General features: G+C 46.6%; 1 protein-coding gene across 1 annotated transcript; it reads left to right on the top strand.

The window, feature by feature from the left end:
• Window positions 1-4,923: 4,923 nt before the first annotated feature.
• Window positions 4,924-24,451, top strand: s1pr2 (sphingosine-1-phosphate receptor 2). Its single transcript, XM_086133723.1, has 2 exons — window positions 4,924-5,327; window positions 21,403-24,451. The coding sequence occupies exon 2, from the start codon at window positions 21,514-21,516 to the stop codon at window positions 22,627-22,629; it is 1,116 nt and encodes a 371-aa protein (XP_085989849.1). The 5' UTR covers window positions 4,924-5,327; window positions 21,403-21,513; the 3' UTR covers window positions 22,630-24,451.

Raw genomic sequence — 24,451 nt, 5'->3', positions numbered from 1 at the left:
GATTTGTTTCTAAACACAGTTTACGTGTTTGAATATCATTTCTGTAACCAAGACAACGATGCAGTTCAGTTGTGTGGATACAGTGTTCAACTATTTTGAAGTTTCCTGATTCTTTGGGTGCCGTTAAAATGGCGACCGATGACATGGCCTTCCCCCTCCCCCATTATTTAAGAACTTGAACGGGTTTATTCACATTAATGGTCACCCCCCCCCCCCCAATTCTCTTCAGATAGTATGGCTGCTTTAGAGCGCCACGTTGTTGGCCATGAGTGCATGCATGTCAGAGTGAGAAGGGGCGGAAAAGAATGCGAGATTTAAAAAAAATAATTAAAAGTGCAACTTGACAGACGGCACATGGGGGGCTTTGCGCTGACATGACCGCTTTAGAGTGCCTCATGGTGGCGGCGTGGAAAAGATCTAAGAGAACCTGGTGAGATATTCCAGCCGCTGAAGGATTTCAGCGGATATATTTCCGTGGTTCAAACAGTTATGTGCTGGCAACTTGGCATAAGAGATGCAAAACGATTATACTTTTTTATTGCCCTTTTTATTGTCAATTTGTAATTAGCGGAATTCTGTCAGATGGCCCTCTATCTAATTTCAAAATGGGCTCAGATTTTCTCCGTGCACAGGGAACAATTCGGTCTTTCTACGCTGGAGACAAAAAGCAAGAGCTCAAGAGAGAGAGAGAGAGAGAAAGCTGGTGAAAAGATAAGCGGTAAGACAACACTGCATAGTCTCGGGTGGGGGTGCGTGAGTGCACGGATGTCTTCTAAAAACCTGTGAATAGCAGAGACATGTGGCACAGGCAGCACTTGGCCCGCTGCTGTGGAGTGCAGACAGACATAAGCCATCCTGATTCCAAGCCACAACAACTATACACCGTTGAGGGGCTTTTGTGATACGCATCACCATCCCCGAATCTGGGATTTTTTTTTCTTTTCCACCTAATCTCTCTTCTCCACACATACTAACCTGTTGTTATGTCCATTATGTGGATGACTGCAGGGACTGAACTGGGCCTCTGTCTTGTGCCTGCTCACATGAGCGGGCGTAAGTGAATTTCACAGCTTTACGACATAATCAGTTAAATTTAGGTCATTATGTGGGGAAGTTGAAGGACCAACTCATGTGCCGCTGATGTTAAGTGTTCTGTTTCGCTGAGATGCATCCCGTGACTGACAGCCCCTGCCCACTTCCTGTATGCAGATGCTGAAAGGTCTTTATGGGCCAAACTCTTCCTTGAATATCACGAGTGAAAGGATAAGTTACACTCGAGAATGCCGATCACCCCTCCCTGAATGCTCATGTTGAAGAACCTGCTGAAGCCGCCAGGTGTTATCGCTGACTCATCAAGATTTGATACCCTTGAGCCACATTGTTGCCCAAGTGTATTCCCTTGAAAGGATTTTGAAAGCTTTAAAGTAAGAGTCAAGGAAAATGTGGGGCATACCTTGCTTGAAATTTTCGGTCAAATTCCGAATTGTTTGACAGCCAAATAGCCCACTGTAGGAGAAATGCTAGTACGTACAGTAATGCTAAGCTAAAATAAGCCAGTGTGGAATGTGTCAACACTGATTTTTCATCCTTAGTTTATTCTGAGAGCACTCAGGGTGAACCTTTATGACCTATAAAGTCGTTCTTTTCAAATCTTTATGTGTGGTTCACAATGAGGAACCCAGCTCAAGATGCAAAAGCTAAGCTAAGCTAAGCGGCTAGATTAACTGAGCGAGCTAGGCCAACTGGCTGTCGCTGTAAATCTCAAGCAAGTTAGGCAAACGACTGTTTGTTGCAATTCTTTCCCTTTGAGGCAGTCACAAGTGAAATAAAAACATCTTCCTGTCTTGTGAAATGCGTGCTTGTGAAACATTAGCATATCCGAGGCGCACGTCCACAATCTTCTCTCATGGTGGGGTTGGGTCGTGTGCGCTGGTGCTGCTGGCTTGGTTGCTGTCGGAGGCTGCTATTAACAGCTGCCAGATGTGCAGAGTCCCTCGAGCCCGTGCACATTCTCACAGACAATGGAATGCTTGTGAGGAGCCCCGGCAGGAAGTGAGGTCAGGACTCGTGCCCCCTCCCTTAAACTAAAAGTGCCACAGCAGGCAGCTCCAGTGGACAAACTCCTGCGAGTGTCCTTTTCATTAAAAGGCGCTCCGTAAAGTGCTGTCCGCGACACATGCCGCTGTACTCGCAACCTGAAACGTCTGAAAAAAAAAAAGCTTCTTTACAGCCTGACTATTTTCCACATACCAACTGCTGCGGGGGCGGCGGGGAGTGTGCGTTGCACAATCTTGTTGCCGTTCTTCTCCGAGTCAACCACGGGCAAACACGACATGAGTCAAAGTAGCTGAAATGCCTCAGCACGGACTAGTCTGCTTTTTTTTTTTTTGTTTCCACTGGTGAACTCTCACTCAGCGCCGCAGGTGGATGCTGCGAGCTGTCGGCCCTGGTGTCGGCGCTCTGATGTCACTCAGCCAGGTATGAGCAAAACTGCCTGACTCAGAGGGAATACTCCCTACGCGCTCATAATTAAAGGGAGTCCTCCCAAGTGATTATTAAACTTGAAGGTAACTTTATTTGCACCTTTTCCAGGAACCAGAAGATACTGTACAAGTCAAGTGTCAATAGGAACCAATAATGGTCCGAGTCCAATCATAATAAATCGTACACATGACAGTCAAACCATGGATTGTATTTTCGCTCCTGGCAGCAGCACTTCACCAATTTGATGGACGCTGTTGGTTGGAGTGTGAAAATATCACTAAAGATCGTAAAAATCTGACACTATTAGGGCTCTAAGTAACAAGAATCCACTTCCTTGGGCAACTGAAAGACAGAACTCTGCTTAGGAGCGTGATGAAAATCTGGAACCACAATACACCTGAGACATGACATCACACCCCACTCGAGACGACTTGCCCAGTTATGACTCGTGAAGACGTGATTAGCTCTGAACACAAGGAGCACCTGCCCCCAGTGAATGATGATGACTGACAAGCCCCGGAGGCCCAGTGGTGAACACAGCACAGTATCACGGGGTCAGACGCTACGCTTCGTCATGTTTCGTCAGTAAGGTGGCTGAAGTGACAAGTGAAACGGCGGCGTGGGTCACAGTCTGAAAGCGCAAAAAGCCCCAATGTTTCTTTCAGCTGCTCACGGAGGAAGCGAGATTACTTGGGAAAACTGCAGCACACTGAGATCTACAACAGGGTGAGAGGAAGTGAGGAGGTGGAACATCTGGACTTGATTTCTGCTACGCTCCGACTCGGGAAAACGGCCCCAAAAATAGACCGTAAAAGGCATTACCTCCGCCAAGGTGATACTTCTACTGTGTTTATTTGTTTGTCATTTGAGACCTTAAACTGAATCCTCTATGCAAATTGAGAGTGAGGAATGGAGGACCCAATAGGCTAATCATTTGGTGAACCTTCAAACTGTACTGGGGCCAAAATCTGGTTGAGAGTGCGTGCGCCCGAAGGCCGCATAGTGAGGCCCTGACGACCAACCAATGTGCGCTGGCGATGATTTTAGGTCTCACCCTTTTAGTAATTTGCTTTGCATAACGCAAGTGTATCCAGTTTGGCAGTGTGACACACCTGTCTGGTGACTGCTGGTTTCTTCTCCATTCTCTTCCACCACGTCTTCCTCCTCCTCCTTCAAGATCCAGCACCTCCTCCTCAGCGCCACGACTGGGGTCAGTCCCTCAGTATCTCCTCTGCTGGTGATATTCACCGCTAATGTTGCTCCTGCTAATGATAACAACAGTAATATGTCACGTAACGTAATAATATTATGTAATATGTTCTAGACACATAAGCAATTCCTGTAAGATAGGACAATCATAAATCTCTCTCTCTCTCTCACACACACGCACAGACTTCTCGAAATGGTTCTTATTTCGGAGTAATCCAGCTCCTTTGCTCACATATCAAATACAATATAACTATTTCAAGTGCAATGCTATTGTTGAACAGTTGTCAAATCATATTTTGTCAAAAGATGGTGTCAGGAGCTATTAAAAAAAATTGCTGGTCCATGTCAACCTCGTTTGGACCTTTCCCAAATTTCCCAATGACCCTGCCATCAAACTTTAGTTATTACTTTCGGTTCTTTCTTCCTCCTACCCATGTTCTCCAAATCTTTGAAGCTTTGGACTCGAGGGAGGCTAATCATGTCGTAGCAGTGAGCGAAGTGGTTTGAGTTTTGCGAAGCGCCTTTTCTACGGTTGCAAATTTGCCAGAATTATTTCTCTCAGCACTTGACAGTTTTCTTTCAATCACCTCATTTGAATTCACCGCATGAAGCAGGCGGCGGTCAATAACATCCAACCTCTGCCCAAAATCAGAGCAAAGAGCTTTTAATTCCGCTAGCACATCTGCTACGTTAGCCATGCTATTAGCTTCTGTGTCTGAAGACGTTATTTTCGTATTCGTTTTGTTTTCGTGAAAATATCACACGGCTTCGATGCAGGAGATTTGGACATATTTATCGCCCCACAAAAGGTTCGGGAAAAAAAAATCGGTGCATTCGTTGGTTTTCGGTTGGAATTAAATTTGGTTGTGTAGCGCTTACAGGCTAAGTTGCCATCTTGGTTAATCTCTCGTGAGACCCTCAGTTAGTTAGTTAGTTAGTTAGTTAGTTCTGGACTTGTCTGTTTGTCTTGGGAAAAGTTTCACCTCTCATCCGAAAAGGCTTCATCAGTTCATGCAACAAGGCTTGGTTAACTTGGGACCGAGCAGCCTCTTGCTGAACCGAATGAGCTACTATTGTGCGGAATCTAAGAGTTGCTGATTTAAAAAATGCATCTATGTCATACTATCACACGACCGAAGCTGACTTCGGCGTGTGTGCGTGTGTGCGTAAGAGAAAGCGTGTGTATTTGCTGTGCGTGCGCGTGCGATAAGATGACGTCATACGCGCGCCTCCCAGCTTCTGGAGTGTGTGCGTGTGTGTCAGTGTGTGAATTGTGTGTGTTCAGTAAGCAACAGCAGCAGCAGCAGCAGGACGAGCAGTCGTGCTGCGGCAGACGTGCCGCTGGATCCGAGAAAGCGAGACCGCTGCGGGACACTTTTTGGAAACCTCCATCGCAAAGCCCGACACTTGATTGGACTTGCGCGGGAGTCCGCTTCACTTTTGGTCCGCTATGGATCGTCTACCAGCGCGGACCAGACGGCGCGTCTTGGCACCAAAACGGTCGTGATTGTCATCCGCTGGATCGGAACAGGAGAGCTTGAACCTTTGGTTGTTTTCCCTCGTTGGCGTTCTGCACGTCGGTGACTACATGTGAGCGCCACTGGGGACCAAGGTCAACTTTTATCGCTCATGGGGTAAGTTTTAGAACATTTAAGAGTGACAGTCGAAAGATGCTAACAAAGAGAGTCAACCCCCCCCCCCCCCTTTCCAAAGTTTGGCGCTTAAGTCATAACGCAGATGTGGCAACCGCTGCAATTGCGCGTCTTTGCGCGCGAGCGCGCGCGTTTAATGTCTAGCACGTTGTCGTTAAACATTAAATATAAGACGGTGGCTCTGCATCATTTGCTGTCGTGCGCATGCACGTACATGTATACGGGGGTGGTGTTGAAGGGTCAGTGAAGGAGGGGGGGGGGGGTGGCTGAAAGCCGTTGCGCAGCCTGCTGTGTGTCCCCCCCCCCCCCCTCACCCCACTGCTACGACCCCTCCGATGTTGTTGAGGCTTGTTCATCCGTCACTCTAAAGAAGGCATTGTATTGAGAGGATGTATTAATAAGACAAAAGCCTCCATTATCACCAGCACCATGAACCCCCCCCCCCCCCCCTCCGCCCGGCCCCCCCATGTTCCGACTAAATCTCTTGGGTCAGAGATGTCCTCCCCAGAGAAAGGCTCAAACAATGGTAGACTTAACACGCTGCTGTTGTTGAAAGCACGCACAAAGCTTGCCACTACTTAAAAAGGCATCGCGACTGTCTCGTACTAAAAAAAGGCCTGAACCGGTGCAAGTTGTTTCCTGTGAGTAAAAACAGCCCTGGAGGTGTCGGCAGTGCTTTGGCGAGAAGCGCCAAATCACTATGAGATAAGATGATAAGGCGGAGGAAATAATGTTTATTGCTCAGATAAAAGCGCTTGATCCGTCATTCGCTTCGCTGTGGTAGGGACAGCGGGAGCGAGTGTGGCAAAGTTATGATGTGCAAAGAAAGCAACTCGACCAAAAAAAAAAAAATTTAAAAAGGGGGGAAGCATGTGGATGTTTTAAGATAGTAGACCCGCATGTGAGGAGGAAACACGCTCAACCGCATCGGGTTGGAGGCTTATCAAGTGCCGAAGGCTCTGTCGGCAGCTTCATTGATGGCGGTGTCGCGCCAGAGTTGCTCAGTTTGTTTTGGGTGCCCCTTCTTGGGCAATCCCAGCAGACCGCCGACCGAAAGGAGTCGAGGCGCCAATGCTCCATCTCGCATTTTGTTTTTTTGTGTGATTGCGTGGCTCATTGAACCAGAACAAACACTTGGCTTCCTCCCCGGAGCCTGTTTTGGTTTCTTCGCACACGGGTCTTCTTTGTCTTTTTTGGGGTTTCATCTCACAACATTTTTGAACAGATGGGGGTTGTCAATTTCTGTCCAATCTCTATGAATGTTGCCCATCGGAGCGACAAATTGTTATTTTGTGTCCAGGGTTGGAAAATGAAAGTCAAATGGGAACATAAAGGGTAAAAAAAAACAAAACAGCAACTTTAAGAACACCAACTGAAATACACTGTAAAGCGGTAAATCTCCATATAAGGCACTCCAAATTTTATAAATGGCTTTCGGTCCAAAAGAAAGAGATCTGGTCCTGAGCTGTGAAGGTAAATAATTCAAACTCTTAAATCAGCGGCATAGCATTCAAAATATTGGCCTCCAAATTTAGTACCTGGTCCCAATCCACTCAGGTGCAAAAATGTTCCCAGGCAGTAAAAGGTCCACAATAGCTTTGACTAATATCCCACTGACAAGCTGCCATACATTAAAAGTCAAGTCTCTACATAGGGTGCGTCAAATTTGGGGTCAAAAAGGCACAGATGTTCCCAAGATGTACAAGCCAAGGGGTTAAACAGATGAAATTGTCATTCCAGAAAAAAAGCCATTGTACCCCGGAAGCAACACTTTTCACCCAAAGGTTTTGTACCCGGAGTCGTTCTCAGTCTGCAAAAGTCCAAATGAAGCGATTTAAAAACAGTCAGGTGACACGGTATATTGTTTTCCTTTTGTCTGAGAGCACATGGCATAAATAGTAATCAATATGAGGGAAGTGCAAGGCCGCATGTTTGTCTTGCAGAGCGGCATGTCGTGCGTAAGCCGAGATCGGGATTTAGCGTGAGAATTGGCGTCAACGTAGATCTGTCAAACAAATAAACAGATGTTTAACTGCATGCGGGGATAAATAAATGACAATTGAGCGCTGGGAACTGGATTTGCGAGGGGACTTTCTTTTTCCTACTGGAACCGGGGGGTGGGGGGCTGCGGTGCGGTGGGGGTTAGTGGGGGGGTGGGTGCGTGGGTGGTGTCGAACCCCCCTCGTAAGACGCTCGGGTTTCAGCCGAGGCCTGGGAGCGGTCCGCGAGGCGGCTTTTCCTTTGGGAGGGCGACTCCTCGTTTTATTGTCGACGCACGCCGCTTGATGCTAAAAGCTATCGACACCGTCAGATCTGAGGAGCGCACTGCCCGAGGCGTCTACCTGGTTAAGTGAAACCACCGGGGCAGAAAAGAAGAAGAGTCACAGATCACATGTGACAATGCAGGAGTTTAGAGAGCTTTTTTTGGGGGGTGGGGGTCGAGTTCTGACAGTTCTGCCCCGTTTGCCCCCACTCAGCCTGAAAAACTCATTTTTTAGGGTGTGGCAGGTGCAGGAAAAACACCCAATATTTTTTTTAAACGCCTTCTGCTCTCGCAAGTCACAACACAACACCGGCAGCATGCTGCGTTCTGATTGGCAGCCAAGAGCAGGGAGTGTTGCCCATGTGAGAGAAATAGATGACGCCTTGTGATTTTTATGAAGCCCCCCCCCCCCCCCCCGCCTTTTAGATCCACTTAGCATCGCGCAAGCTCCGGATATCATCCGGATATTCACACGGGCTCCTCCGGAGTACGGAGGTGTCTCAGTCAATGAAAAATCCATTAACTCCTGTAACATTCCTTTTCCACTTGAGGGACTTGAACAAACTATAAGACCCCCCTCACCACCACCCCCACTCCGCTCCCTCTTCCACCCCGAACTTCAACACACCGTGACCAGGCTCGTATTCTTGTAGCGGCATGCCAGGATATCCTGACGCTCGCGAAAGCGTAGATACGGCTCCTTGTAACCATTTCATTCCAAAACCCCAAAACGCACACTGGCCAGACATTCTACGCCCAGTCCACACGGCGGCGAGTATTTTTAAAAAGGTTTCGTCCTTTCATCCCCCTTTTTTTTTTTTTTTAGGTCAGCGAAAACCAGCGTGAAGACTTTCCAAAAACTGTTGTCAGCATTTGTGTGTAGACGGAGGGGAAAACCGTCGTTTTTATTGGCTCGTAACCTCCGGATGACGTTAGCGCCATCTTCGAACCATACGCACAATTTATGCTTTCGCTACACTTGGCAAGCAGCCTGCACAAATGATTCTAAAGTTCCTTTGCGAATTTGTGACTACACCTTTTCCGGATATGACTTCTGATTGGCTGAAATCGTCCGACAGTTGTTTTTTTTTCGGCAACGGCTTAAAACAGACTTTTGGGAGTGTGTGACGTTTTCGAATGATACAGTGGATGACCGGCTTTAGTCTGTGTACGGCAGTTTGAATGTCAGGTTTTGGGTTTATACTGCGGTTTCGGACAAGGCTGTGACAGCGCTTTGCAAGCCTTCAACTTGAGGTTGCACCGAATGAATTACGAAGTGGATGGCAACGGCTTCATCGGTGTGGTCGCATCTTGGTTTTCTCTGACTGCGGGAAAAGTGCCAGAGCAGGTAACGCACCGAGGATGCTTTGGTTGAAAAGACCTCCTTCCCTCTTGTTCTTCCTCCCACTTGGGAGTCTTTGTGATCCGATCGGCTTTGTTTGTGCGGCTGCGAAACTCAACGGGGTTACCTTCAATCCATCGGTAAGCTCGGCATCTTTTTCTTTTGAATTGTCTCGCCGACCGGAGCTCGGAGCTCTTAGCATCCCGTGCGCAAATATGATAATGACCCCGCCCCCGCCCCAAACCCCCGCAACAACCTGTTTTCGTGATCCACTCTAGTCTCTTTTTGTTTATAAACGGCTAGTAAGTATGCTTCGCTTTCCAGCTTTTAAACGTGAAGGGTTTAACCCTGCGCTCAACACAAGCCGGTTCAGGATTGAGGCCAGGCTGCTCCGTTGGAGCGGACTGACAAGTGGAAATGGATGCTGTCATATGACGGCGCATCAGAGGGCTCATCCGGATCAGAATAGCCGCTCGATTGAAATATGAAACATATGGACTAAAGTATTGAGATATTGCGACAGTTCCACCCACTCGGACTTTTTTACAATATTGTAGAGCGGATCTGGGGTGAATTTTTCGTCAATTTATTGATAAAAAATTCCTGCAGTAGCGCTGTTAGCTCTCAAATCAAAAAGTGTAGGAATGAGCCGGGATGGGGTTCATATACGGATGTGCATCGCCCACAAAAAAAGGACTCCAACCAGTTTTTGATAGGTCGAGTGCGAAAGGATTCGAGGACACTTTGAAACGAAACGATTCGATTGGGTTTGACTGTGCGATTACGATTCGATTCGATATGGTTACGGCTCAGTTCGAGAGGGTCTGACTCAATTTTGTTTTCATTTCACATACATTGGGATCAACTCGTCAGTGCTGCCAATGCGACATTTCCTTCTAAGATGCATCACCAACAAACGATTACACTCGGGAACACGATTTTTGTTGATTTAGCTCTCAGTTTCTCTCTATCACAAGTTTTTCAGCTATAGGAGCCCAATTAAAAAAAAAAAAAGTTTATGTGAATAAACCGCTAATATGGAATAATTGCAACCTTTGAAAACGTAAAAAAAAACCCCTGCATTAAACGAAATAGAACTTCCTCTTAATTCTGACAATGCTAACTTTCTGTCTGCATATATGACTAGTGCCGATCTATTGGGAGCCGCACACGCCTCTCACCAAGCTACTCTGTCATTGCACTTTTGCACACACTGGAATGAAAAATGGACTTCCCCAAACTATTCCCATAAAGTTATTGGATATAAAGGTCCCCAATCTCTATCATGACACTGACTTAAGGGTTGAAGATCCGAGCCAACCCATGACTGACGGATTACGTGATCATAAGGCGTGTCTGTCGACCATATAGTGTGTTTTCAAATCGCCCATAAATGTAAACTGTCCTTTTGGCAGGCAGCAGTGTGATTTACGGTGCCGTCATCAAAATCTCTTCCACGCACCGGCGACGACTCCTAGATCGTAGTTCTCCGCCAGAAAAGGAATCGACATCATCGAGAGACAATCCACCAAAGTTGTTTCAGTGCGTAAAGAACACAGCCGTGTTCCCTTTCTCAGGCAACATTACCCCCCCCCCCCCGACCCCCCGCACTCCCCGCCCTCCCTCAAACAGTTTTCCCTCCCTCCCTGGATCTGTGTTTGCTTGAGGAGTCTTGGCGCTTTGTCTGTTTTTGCTGGAGTGTGAGGATGGATGGACGCTCCTCCATCAGTCCAGCATCTTATCAGCGGGTGCTAGGCAGCGGCGGTAAAAGCCCGGCTAGGTGGTATCATGTTCCATTTCAGGGCTGTTGTCAACACGTCACTCCTCCTCCTTTTCACCCCCCCCCCTCCCCCACTCCCCACACACTTCTCCTCCACGTCTGCGGTGGAACAAGCGCGGAGGTTTGCAGTCACGGCATGGAAACTGTCCGCCAACATGTCTCCTCGCCGCCCGTGACCCCGTTGACGAAAAGTTCACATGTGAACATGAGAAGGGGCGGAGTTCAAGGTCCGGAGTTCAGAGAAGAATGAGAGCGAGGAGACGGGGACAATAGAGTCTGAAAATGAAGGTTCCGAGCCGTTCATTAGCTTGAATTCATTGTGAAGAGATGAACGAATGTGTCAGATGAAACTTGTTTGAATTTTTTTTTTCATTTTAAAATTGCACTTCCTCTTACCCTACGTACATGTACATACGTATGCATGCATGCACCTGCCTGTAGAAATGCGACATAGGTCGCTCTTTTGTCATTTTGGCAATGGCTGTAAAGTTCTTAAAGGCACTCTTGGAGGAGTTTGATGCGGAAGAACCTTTAGGGGTGATATCAGGAATGGCAATTTTCCGCGGATACGCGGAAATTCGCCGTTTTATTTCTTAAATTGATCATTTTAGTGAATCGGCTAAATCCTCTTGAGAAAATTTTAGGGGGGGGTCAGGTACCTTATCGTCGAGTTTTCACGAGCTCTCCCAATCAGTCTTTCCATCTTCCGATTGTAAACAGCCCTGCGATTGGACGTGTATGATGTCTTACTTGTTGTGATTGGTCGCCCCGTCCAGGCCACGCCCCTTTCCGCTTTTTTTTCCATCACTAGCCATTGCCATCCCTGTGATATAGAACAAAAACCGGAGCAGTTCCATGCCCTTTTGGTGACAAATGGATACAAATTTTTTGATACACACGCCCAAAATCCAAAGAAAGTCTTTCCGGAGAAAAGAAGAGCAAGACCAATGCCGTATTTTCTTCCATTTCTGCTTCCTTGAGGTGTTCATGGCAACATGCACCGATACCTTTTACACAGTCAAAGCTGTAATGAGGGAAAAGGCCGCAAAATGTGTCGACTGCTGCAGATATTCAAGATAAATCCGCCCTGATGTGTTCTAATCGCCTCTTCACAGCCCGTCCTTTTTGAGTTTCTGTGATGTCGTGTAAAATGAGGCCGAAGGAAGGTGCTGAGAGTGAAGATGATTTTTGGCTTGAAAGGCAAAAAAAATATCGCTGTTGGGCGAAAATGCAGAAGGAACTCGTTAGCCACGAAGGTTAAGTCCGTGCAAACTCATTCCACTCCGTTTTTTTTTTTATTTGATAAATCACTCAGAGCTCGTTTGGAAGATAATGTCGCACAGTCATTTCCTTTTGTGACATATTCAAGGCTTTTTGTCTGATCTTTGATGGAGACGGCTGGCGCTTACATCATATCACACCATTTTAGTTACGATTTGGACTATCTATAAGCACCCGTCACCAAATAGACACATCATATTTTTTTCCGGCAGCATAAAAAACAAAAAAAAAACTAGCTCTTAGATGTGAGTTAACTATTGAGTCAATTTGGATTCTACCGCTAACCGAAATGGCCGCGCCTACTGAGGCAGGAAAACAGACATGGAGTCTTAGAATGGCTGTCACTTGGAAGACTCAAATTTTTGCTCTTTTGTGGGTGTGTGAAAATATTAGATCAGCAAGATGCCTGTAAAACAAATAAAAACCGAAGCCACTAAATTTGAGGATACATGGTGAAGACCTTAAATTGCCTCTGAGGTGCCACCTTTGAAGAAACCTCAACCCAGCCATCAGTCTCTCCCTACCCACCAGATAAGTAAACTAGATGAGGGATTTAAAGTGGGCGGGGGTTTGGGGGGGGGTGGTCTGATCCAGTCATGTGGGTTATAGCACCCGAGGCTCCATGATGCCCTTGTTTGTATAATTCTTTGTCTCCTGAGCTCCCCCCCCCCCACCCCCACCCTACCTCACACACAGCAAGAACATCTGTCATAAATACAGCATGACAAACTTCCCGAGCTGGACATCAGTAAGGACGGGCAAGTCCACCTCCGTCACCGGACGCGACTAAACTGCTTCGACACGCCCGGACGAGACTGTGCCCAAACTGTCAGACTCTTTTGACAAGCGGAAAGGGTAATCCCTAATTAAAAGACAAGACCCCCACTATGAATCGAGGACACCCATTTTCACCCCCCACCCTGCCACCACGAATATCCGGACGTTTATGGGCGGTTTTAATGAACCACGTTTTTCAATTTTTTTTTTAAATTTTGCAAGGAACAAAGAACACGGAACGGTTTGGTGTTGAAGACAAAGGGAAAAAGAAAACGTAAGAGGGAAGTGTTTTATCTGCGAGGAAAAGAGGAAGTGTTTCGTTCTGTCTGCTGTCTGCTCATCCAATGCTTCGGTGACATCAAGACACTCACGCAACTGGGTATTGTTTTTGCTCATCCAATCGGATGAACAAATACGTTTGTTGCTCAGTTTTAATTGACGCTTGAAGAAGTGATATCAAGAATAAAGATTCGTCGACAATGACAAAACAAAAGTGAAGCTCGCATTTCTACCAAATCATTTGAAAACTTTTGTCACGTTGTTTGGAAATTGGGAGCTATTGCAGGCCGCGCACCTTCTCCTCTTCCTCGTTTCAACTTCCTCTTCGAGGAGCCGCTTGTCATTTCTCAGTGTGACGCCTTTGTGAATTTCTGCGGTTTCAAAACCGAGACCCCCTTGGCGGCGTCATCGTCTTACGCGGTCGGCCCACACTTTGCTTACTGTCGAACTCGACATCATGATGAGTCGGCGGGGACTCATCAGGATAGTGTCAATTTGCTATCTACGTGAAAAAATATAACGTACCTAGCTAACCACAACAATAACACCTACTATAGCACATCGAGTGTGTTGAGTCTCACCGGCGTCCACTCATATACTCATAAAAGTTAAGATGCAGCTTGTCTGGTCATATTAACTCATTCACTCCCAAAGACGTTTTTAAACGTCTTTTAAGACATGGTCCAGAATTGGCGGGTACTGAATGAGTTAAATAAACACCACTCGATTTATAATTATTATTTTTTTTCCTGGGGTAACAAGGAAACAGGAAAGGACATGGGGAGCGTGCATGATCCCCCCTTGAATCATTCCGACTACTGTATTGCAAAGCAAAACAGCAGCACCTACGGAGCCTTATGAACGATTGCGGAATTTTGTCCCAACTTCTTTGCAAGCACTTTTTTTTTGTGGGGGGGGGGTGTTTTTGTGAAAATATTGTTTGTAAAAATGACGATTTCAATCCCTCCGCAGTTAAATGTACAACTACCATAGCCACTTCCCATACATGCGGTAAAACTGTGAGGACATTACAGAAGTTGCCTCTGACCTACCTCCTCGTATGGGTGTGTGTTTAGGGAAGTGGGGGGCCGGTTTCCGCCCTCCGACTCCTCCATTATCACACTTTGATGAGGTGTTGGAATAAACACTTGGTCATGGTGAAAGTGTTTTGGAATATTCAATTGCAGTAGAACAGAGATTGTTGTATTGGGGATCCTCTTTAGACCGCGCTGAATTTTTCAGCGAATTTGCCCTTACAGGTGCTTTTGAAATCGACTCCCAGCTTCCTTCCTTATCAGCAGCATGCGCGCAGGAGGGCAAATAATGCGCGTCGCATACGTGCGGGCCGTCACAGCTAACGGATGTCAGCACTCTTATTATTTATTTTTTATCTCATTTACATGTAGGAGACTAAACCCGCAGCGCTGCGAGGGCTCGTAATCTGTCAAAGAATCAAAGAAATAGCGGCGCTGCTGACTCTCACCGTCCCACTTTTTGGTGCATGCTTTTAAACCCTGCGTATTGATCGTGGAATCGATACTGTGTTGTGGCTCACGTGGAAAAGATCAACCACCCGTAAGAAGCCTCGGGGTGGAGACGTTAGGGGGACAATGGCCGCGTGCCAACATCCTGGCGTGTCCTGTTTTAGTTCATGCACCCCCCTCCCCCCCATTCCAATATGTTCATGTGTGCAATTCAGTTGAACTCTTTCATGCACCCTGTAACCCAGAGGTGTCAAACTCATTTTTGGCGCAGGCCACGTTATAGTTACGGTTTCCCTTGGAGGGTCATTATGAATTTTGGGAAACCATATAAATGCTTAATCCCCTCCACATATTACATACACAGCGCACAACAAATTTATGGATTACTAGTTTTAAAATCAGAAGTCAAGAATAATGACGGTTATTTTTATAATTTTGGTACAGACTTTAGCAAGCATCATGGAACCTAACATGCTGGATTTGCTTTCGCGGGCCACATAAAATGATGTGGCGGGCCAGATCTGGCCCCCGGGCCTTGACTTTGACACCCCTGTGCTGTAACCTGATAAGCTGTCCACTGTAGTAACCACTGTCCCTGAAAGGGTGAAAGCACATCCATTAAAAAATAAAAAATCGACAAATTTGCGATCGCTGTACTATAGCATGATATTGAATGATGGAAATAGAAATACATTTTTCTTAGTTTTTTTTGTCATAGCACAATTGTCATTGCAGCAAAGACATTTCTTTTAGTGTGTGGAAAAAAACCGCCATACTTTGTGACAGGATGTTCGTTCCAAACCACAAACGTCTGCGCGGCCACCAAGCAGTTTGAACCTCTGTCGTGCAATCAAGGTTTTCCTGAAATGCTGAACAAAAGAAAACAAAGCCAGATGAGGCAGCTCTCCTGTCTTGTAAGAAATCCGTGTGAAGCGCGGAGCTCTTTGTTTAGGAAGAGAAAGTGAGGGAGTTTGAAGCAGTGACAGGTAGCAGGTGGGGCAGTGCTAATTGGAGCTTATCAGGTGTTTGAAAGGGGAGGTGGGGGGGTTAAAAAAAAAGAAGGGAAAAAGCATGTGTGGCTTTTGTGCAGCTGTCACACCGCTTGAAGTGTTCGGACTTAGGAGGGAAAGCATCAGCTTTCAGTATGATATTGAAAGTTGAGATGGCGTGCACCAGTGCCAAGCGACGGCGCCTGGTTTGTTTTCATCGTCCTAACACGCTCGCTTGCAGCCGTGATGCTTTTCGGTGCCCCCCCCCTCCAAAAAAAATCCAGACAGGATGTTAGGTTGTTTTGTCTTTCTGTGTGAGCACTCGGCATGATGACGTGTGTCGAAGAAAACAAAATCATGACGATTATCTGTCGATTGCAAATTTCCCCAGTGTGGGACAAATAAAGGTTATCTTATCTTATCTGTCCATTTTCAACGGCGCTATCAAATCGGACTTTGAGCAATTGGCCGAACTGGTTGCCAACCAATCACAAGGCAGATCTCGACAAACAAGCATTCATGCTCACATTCACAATTTGAAGTCCCTAATGAACTTGGCATGCATTTCGTATGAAATGAGGAAGTCCGCCACGGGCAAGTACGGGCAGAACTCCTCACAGGAAGGCCCGAGACAATTTTTGGCCCTCTGAACCGTGAAGCATCTCGGGTGAACGTGAGGATTTTGGTATCGAGGTATCCCACTATCAGGAATGGGCGTGGGTGGCAAAAGTAAACCAAACATGACAGGTAAAGGGGCGGGGCCATGCGCAGAAGATATAGAGTTGAGGGTGAGCGTGTGTGGGTCGTGAGAAACCGGTGCATCTGGTTTCCCCTTCGCATAACGACAGACGCTGGCTTAGCGACAGGAGGACCGTGCGAACTGTCTCCACAACACACGCGAGAGGAGTCATGTGCCGACCTGCCGGAGAGCACAGAAAACGGCTTTGAAAGCCCTTTTGCGAAGCATGACGAGTTTACTTTGTAGTTTGCTGACAAGCAATTCAGTATGCTTGGCAGATATCAAATCAAGGAAGCAATATCACACAATCATATTACGGCTGAAAACGAAAATGGCCCACAAAGTGCAATTAATTTAAAAAAAAAGGTGGAACTGCTATTCTAGTTCAGTCATGACACTTTGAAAGAGGAAGTTGGGTTTTTTGGCTCGATAACAGCTTAAAGTATACTTTAAAAAAAAAAAGGATGACTTATTTAATCTTCTGAATCTTTCTCGATAACTGTTCAGAACATTCGCGGTTCTTCAGAAAACAAACAAGATTGGTGACCTGCTCATCTCTCTCATCTATGCGACTTTGCATACTCCTCAGTGTACCTTGTTGCGTCATGATGTCTTACATCTTGAGCACCGCGGCTTTGTCTGTGCAATCGAGACCCCATGCGCTCAGCAAGAAAAAAATAAATAAAAATAAAAATCTGTTTCCTGCAAAATATCATCATCCCGCAGACTGCAAATGAGTCCCGGGCTTAGTTTGAGACACCTGGCCGACACCGTCTACTCATTCACTCACTCAAAGACTTTTTACATGTCTTTTCAGACTCCACACATTCAATCCGTACTTATTTTATATGTATTTTTTTTAAGACTTTCCTGACAACGTCTGGTACTGTTAACTGAGGACAAAACCCAAAAGGAAAGCCTCGACGCTCTTTGAACCGACAGCACTGCTCTGTCATTGGTTGATTCCAAATCACATGCTTTTTTTTTTTGGGACGCCATCTTGTCACTCAGGGTCTCTATAGATGAGTCAAAAATCGACCTAAGCTCACCCCCCCCCCCCCCACCTTCTGTAGGTGGATTTTTGACTAAATGCTTTGCTGTGTCCTCCACTTGCCCTGGAGAAGGCGTGCAAATTTCCCCCAAATCCCAGAAAGACAATAACTGTAAAACAATAAAACCCTATACGGTATAAATAAAATATCCAATACAAAATGCGGCATTCAAAAAAGATATTTTTGGAAAAGAGAAACGTGATCGCCAAAACACCCGCGACACCCTGTCACACTCCGCTGCCTCTTTCCAGACGAGCCTCTATGTCAGACTTCCCCCTTGGGGGAGGAGACTTATGATCGTGAGCAAAGATATGGTTGTCTGTGGTTGACTTCGGCGAAACCATACGCACACAATAAGAGCAGTGAGCACCACAGCAATTATTTTTACTTGTCACGTGTGGGGGTCACACAATTTTTAAAAACATGGTTACGGTGGGAAAAATCAATGTGTGTGTACCAGGCTTAACATGCAGTGCTGCTCAAACTAGGCCGATTTAATCAATCCCGGCTGCAAGAACGAGACCTAATGTGATTCGGCCGGCGCACGCGTGCTCGGTCACAAGCTCGCTTGTTTATTTCTATTAACAGAGGGACGAGATTGATGCCAACTGACTGGACGGGCTCGGACGCTCGCAGCTGCGAGTTGGTTGGTGCCAGCCCTCCAGATGCATCATCGGCCTCAAAAGCAAATTGAGCGGCGGCGGCACGAACACAGAAGGCCGTCGAGTCTGGCCCGCCGCGCTCAAGGACTTGATTGTTCTTCGTTGCTGCTTGAGGAAATACTGGAGGCGGTTTTGACTGGCAAGGCGGTAAAGCACCTGTGCTTTGCCCACGCTTGCGCACATTCAGCAGTAGGCCCCTGACCGATTTGGATCTTTGGAGGCCGATACCGATTCTGATATTTGAAAGAATAAATTTGTGAAAAACGATTATTTGGACGGTTAGTTCTTAAGATACTTTTCATGTAAAAATTAATTCTTTTTGGCCCCTCCCCCTTAATGCTTAAAACAATAAAGATATGAATTACAGGCAAAACGATTAACTTTACAATCGATAGAAACATCTACAAAAATAAGACAATTTTATTTGGTGGGGAGGAATGTGTGAATGTCTTGTGTTGCAATGTGTTTTTAAAAAAATGGCACAGATCGGCCAATTTTATAAAAGCTAATTCCCCCTCCCGTTGAGCAGGAAGGAAAACCTGCAATAGTCTAAGTTATGGTCACAAATGTGATTGAGTGGAGCCACAATAAGCAAACGGCGACGTCGCGAGTGGACACTATGTCGAAGTGATGTTGCACAGTTCAAGCTGTGCATGTCGGATAGGAGGCGAGTTTACCCTCTCGGTTGTTCGCGGCGGTTACGGAGAGTATGTTGCCGGGTAATGAAAGATGAGTTTTGAAATGGACATGAAAGTGTTTTGGCATCATACTTTGTGGTGTATTTATGGATTAAACTATTAACGTAGGGAATTGTAAACATTTTTGGGGCGGGGGTGAGAGGGGGGGGGCGTCAATCGCTTGTGGTTTGTTGCTAGTCGGTCATGAAGAAATTATGTTTTTTCTTTCACGTCAGTGGAGGGGGGGGGGGTCCGTGCCCCCCTGAATGTGCTGCTTTTTGTGCCTGCGGTCATTCAGATTCCTGCCATTGTGTCCAGATGCCGTTCCACATGCATGCTCGTTGTGTGGCTTTTTTTGCTCTCCCTCACTCACTCCTTCTTCCCTGCACGTTTGCGCTATCGCGAGCGAATAGTAGTGGGACGCAGCCGTGTTAAATGACCTCCGGCGCAGCGCCGCACATGGATTGTGTTACTTTATGACAGCTTTAAGGCCACCGGCTCCTCCTTGAAATTAGAATGTCCCTTTGTTGCCCAACACTTTTTCATTGAAAAAAAATAAAAATACTCAGTCGCCAGATTTCAACTTTTCCCGCATTCATCTGAATATTTAAACCGCTTTGAATCGCGCGATCGTAAAACCCAACACCACGGTGGTTTCAAAGTGCACCTGCGTGGATTTCACACCAATGCACCTGTTTGTCAACCCGACGTAGGATACATCCGCGATTATTTGAAGAACACGTCGGTGCATAGAATGGTACGTGGGAGGTGTTAAAAAGTGATCAAGCCGACGATGCACTCATTGGCCGCAATATTACACCTTTCTCATACGGTGGAGCGTTTTAGCGCGTTAGTTAAAAAAAAACTTTCTCGGGATATCTTGACTACTTTAAAATAGTTCACGCTTAAAAATAACAGACGAGGTGGGGAAAGACAAGCTGGTCTAGCAGCTGCTAAACAAATAAAAATAAAAATAAAATCGCTCTCTCCGTTCTGTCAGCGTGACACGATTCAACAGAGCGCACTGGTGGGAAGCAACTCACAATTCGTGCTTTGACATCACTTCCTGTCTGCTGCGCTTAAATATATCACACAACATTTACGGTGGCATATTAGCACATCCAATAGATTTATGCTTTAAAATTTGGGGGGGTTATTTCACACCCCCAAAAAAATGTAAACACAAAAATAAAAGAGTACCCTGGAGTTTTGTAAATGTTCTACTTAATTGATTTAATTTTCTTTCATCCTATCTCAGCGGCTGACTTTTTTTTTTTTTTTTGCTATAGTTCCCCCTGCTGTCGACTGAAATTGACGTCACAACGAGCTCAGCTTGTGAACTCAAGGCTCTCTGGGTTTGTTCAAGGGATGTTGGCAAGGCGAGTCCTTTGGCATTTGGCCGTTCATTTCAGTTGCCGGCGGGCATTTGGAAAAAAAATCGAATGTGGATTTGTCTGTAGCTTCTAAGCTGTTGCACAGCCCCGCGGAGGCTAGCGTCGAGAGATCTCTCACGACAGTGGAATGGTTTCCTTCCAACAACAATGCCTTGTGTTGACAGCGGAGCATTCGGGCCGGGCGTTAGTGGAATGTGTCCCTCCGTCAGCAAGAGGAGTCCTCTTTGTCCAGCTGGCAGCCCATTCCCCCCGCCCCCCTCCCATCTTGAACTCAAATCATCTACCTGAAGATGAGATCTGCATCTGAAAACGGGGAATGCACTGTCCCGCAAAATAAAACATGTTCCCCCAAGGTGCCGTTTCAGGTCTCTGACAAGCCGCTGGATAATCGCTGCAATGCGAAAAGCAGCAAAAAGCGTTGTGCGTGGGGGCGTTAAGCAGCTCCAAACAGAAATGCTCCGTTCACTGTGGGCCAGTGCCTTTCTTGGGGAAGTGATTGAAAACAATCACGATGTGACAAGTCATTCTGTCTCGGTCTGTGAGTACAACTTGCCACTAAACAGCAATTTTGTTCTGGTCAGCGACGTGCATGGGCTGGTTTGGTTGGAGTCGCCACCGTGCCAGCAACCGAGCAATCAAGTATGTTCCGCTTATCAGAAGCTAACAGTAGTCTGTGAGTCCCAAACCCCCCCCCCCCCCCCCCAAAAAAAAAAAGACCCTCAATGCAGCTCTGCTTACCTCATGGGTTTCACATTATAGCACGGGTGTCACACCCAAGGGGTGTGTACTGTTCTACATGATAGATAGTGTTTGAAACAGTGCAGTCCAGCGGCCAGACTGCGGCTGTTGCTTGAAAGTAGCTCTGGATCTTACCCCCGTGTAGCTGTCAAGTCGTGGGCTAAGAAAATTGGTGTGTGTGTAAATGAAGCAAATTGCGACAAGGCAATTTGGCAACATTTAGGCAGTGGATTAAATATTTACGCTATAATTATCGCAATGTGGTACAATGCAATTTTCAAATTGCAACGGCAGTGCTTAAAAAAACAACAACTTCAATTTCAGTCAATCGGCTTTATGTATTGATTTATTGATATAGTGTCAAGATAAAGTCAGGCCTTAAGAAGGACAGTCCACATTGACATGTAATTGTTTCATAAACAATGAAAAGTTGAAGCGACATAGCCACAGATTTGTTCGCATTTTTGTCGTTTTGCGATTCATGACTAACAGACTCATTTTTACATTTTTAAGACACTAAACTTTAAAACTTTAAAGTGAAAGTATTTCGGAAGTGAACAAATAGAAATGAATCCTAACGTCTCGTCTTTGTGTGCGCAGGTGACCCACGTAAGCGCTCCTGAGACGTGAGTGCGGGACAGGCGTTCTCCCTCCCAGCAACCCTCTTGCGGCACCTTCCCTCCAGACTAGCGGCGCGGCCTCGCGGATTGAATGAGTCTTTGCTGTGAAGCCGCCGCGGTGTGCCAGTTTACCGCCATGAGGAGCAGATACTCCCAGTACTACAACCGGACTCTGATCCCTTACCACTACGTGTTCGCCAAGAACATGACCCTCGAGGACCTGGACAAGCGCTACGAGGACAAGAAGTTGCTGACGGACCCCAGCATCATCATCGTGGTGCTGTGCACCATCATCATCCTGGAGAACCTGCTGGTGCTCATTGCCGTGTGCCGCAACAAGAAGTTCCACTCGGCCATGTTCTTCTTCATCGGCAACCTGGCCTTCTCCGACCTCCTGGCCGGCTCGGCCTACATCGCCAACATTTTCCTGTCGGGCTCGCGGACCTTCGACCTGGTGCCCGTGCAGTGGTTCATCCGCGAGGGCACGGCCTTCATCGCCCTGGCCGCGTCGGTCTTCAGCCTCTTGGCCATCGCCATCGAGCGCTACATCGCCATCACCAAGGTCAAAGTGTACGGCTCCACCAAGACGTGCCGCATGTTCCTGCTCATCGGCGCCTGCTGGGTGACGTCCATCCTGCTCGGCGGTCTCCCCATCATGGGATGGAACTGCATCGACAACCTCCCCCAGTGCTCCGCCGTGCTGCCGCTCTACTCCAAGAAGTACATCCTCTTCGTGGTGACCATTTTCAGCCTCATCTTGCTCTCCATCGTCATCCTCTACGTGAAGATCTACTTGATCGTGCGCTCCAGCCACCAGGAAGCCACAAACTCCCCCGCTTACGCCCTCTTGAAAACGGTCACCATCGTGCTCGGCGTCTTCATCATGTGCTGGCTGCCCGCCTTCACAATCCTCCTCCTGGATTCCTCGTGCACCATCCAGTCCTGCCCCATCCTCCACAAAGCCAACATCTTCTTCGGCTTCGCCACACTTAACTCGGCGCTCAACCCGGTCATCTACACGCTGCGCAGCAAGGACATGCGCAAGGAGTTCCTGCGCGTGCTCTGCTGCTGGGGGGTGCTGCAGAGCGGGCGGCCCGCCGAGCGCTGCCTGGTGCCGCTCAAGAGCTCCAGCTCTCTGGAGCACTGCACGCACAAACACGAACACCAGACCACGCCCATCATGCAGAACTGCACCACTTGCGTGTGACGCCGGCGAAGAGAAATCTCGCCAGCTCGCAATCAAACCGTGCCCGTGTTGGGACGCGAGGCCACTTTTGAACACCGACAAGAAACTCCACTTTGGGGTGCTTGGGAAATGTGAAACTGTTCATGGGTACTCTGGTGAAATCATATGGAGTCATTTTAATGTATGCTCGACTGGATTTACACTGCATGGTGTGACACAATTCTGTTTGTTTGGGTGGGGTTTTTTTTGGGGGGGGGGGTTGCCCTCAAATGGTATAATTGGGATTTCAAATGAATCAGTCAGGCCATAAACACTATGTCACGTTTAATATTTGTACTATTTATCGACCATTATTGAGTTCCATGTTATCACTGCCCCGCGGTGACATTTGTGTTGCTTCTATTCGCGCACGCAGGCGTTCTGTCAGCCATACGGGATCTGTGTCACTAGACAGGTCTGTACATTAAAAATCTGAATTGAGCACTTAGACCTGCAGTGTAAATCCAGCCTTGGGAAGCCCAACCCCCCCCCCCCCCCCAAAAAGAGTGGCGTCTTCAATGCAAAGCTTTGAGCGTTGCACTTTGTAGCTTGTAGGGCGAGCTCCTGACATCCGACGTCCTGGCGAATGAATGCAAAGTAAGAATCTTGACGAGGCTATGATTGTAACACGAACCAAACCATTGCTACTCCTCTGCATTGTGTTTTATTTGATGAAGATGACTCCTGTTTGCTTAAAAAAAATCCTAAACTAGGAGTTGAATACAGAACATATTAGGCCTTCATATTTAGAAACCATCAGCTCATAGCAGGGCTATATAGTCCCGATATAACCTTACTTAAAATCCATTTGAGTAACCATAATCTGCTTTCTTGTAATGCATGGAAGTGTAGCTCATTACATGTGTATGATGTATTCCAGTTTCCACCACTAACCCCCCTTTTACTATTTTTCCCAGTGCCTCTTTTTTTTTTAATTTTTTTTTTTTAAGCGCTCATCTTGTGTATGTATCTTAACGGTTTCCTTTAAGGGAAAGCACATTTTCTCCAGTGGTTCACTTTGACTGGTTATTTGTCCTGACAGTGTTGTTTAGCAACGTCTCTGTTTGCGCCATCGAACTTGGCTGAATGTATGCATGAAGAAGAAGAAGAAGAAGAGGTTTCGGGGCGGAGGGTCCCGTGGTCGACAGTATTACTGCTCATCCCGACTCACTGTGAAGTCTTAAAACAAAAGAAAAGAGCATCCCGGTTTGGTTTGTCCGCCATATGTCTCGTGTGCAACTCGAGCTTATTGGGATCAGATCTGGTTTCAAACACCCGACCGAACCTGGGGAGGTTAGCATCATCCTCATTCTTGACAACTTCCTGCTGCCGTAGGAAGTCCTGTTGTGTTGGTTTATTCGTGCTGTCCGGTTCCTGTTTGTTCAGGATTATACTCCCATTCTTCCCGTGTGTTTTATTTTTAATACGAAAGAATTTGAAAGAAAAAAAAAGTGTTTATAAATCACATTCATTCACACTCACACAGTCCAGCAGAAATGGTGAAAAGCACTTTGGCAGCTTCAGTGATGTCTTTTTTTTTTTAGGCGTCTGTCATGTGTATCACTTTTGTCGCGTTGCCTGACTATAAATATATGAACATGTATGTAAGTATGTACAGTTTATACGTGTGTGTTTACGTATGAAAATGTGTCTCTTGTGCAATAGCTTTTTGTTTTGTCCCCTGTAGCACGCTGCCTGTGTCCATTCGGTACCATCTGAAACACTAATGTAGGTACAATGTTTTTGTTTATTGAATTCGTATTTGTTTGTTTGTTTTTTACAAAATAAATGAAATATGAAAGAA

The sequence above is a fragment of the Hippocampus guttulatus genome, chromosome 16, assembly GCF_054856545.1.
Source record: "Hippocampus guttulatus isolate MCC_2025c chromosome 16, RoL_Hgut_1.0, whole genome shotgun sequence".
NCBI lineage: Eukaryota > Metazoa > Chordata > Actinopteri > Syngnathiformes > Syngnathidae > Hippocampus > Hippocampus guttulatus.
The sequence above is the reverse complement of the archived record's forward strand: the minus strand, read 5'-3'. Positions and strand labels throughout refer to the sequence as shown.

Coding starts and splice junctions, on each gene's coding strand:
- s1pr2 (XM_086133723.1), top strand. CDS start 21,514: ATGAGTCTTTGCTGTGAAGCCGCCGCGGTGTGCCAGTTTACCGCCATG.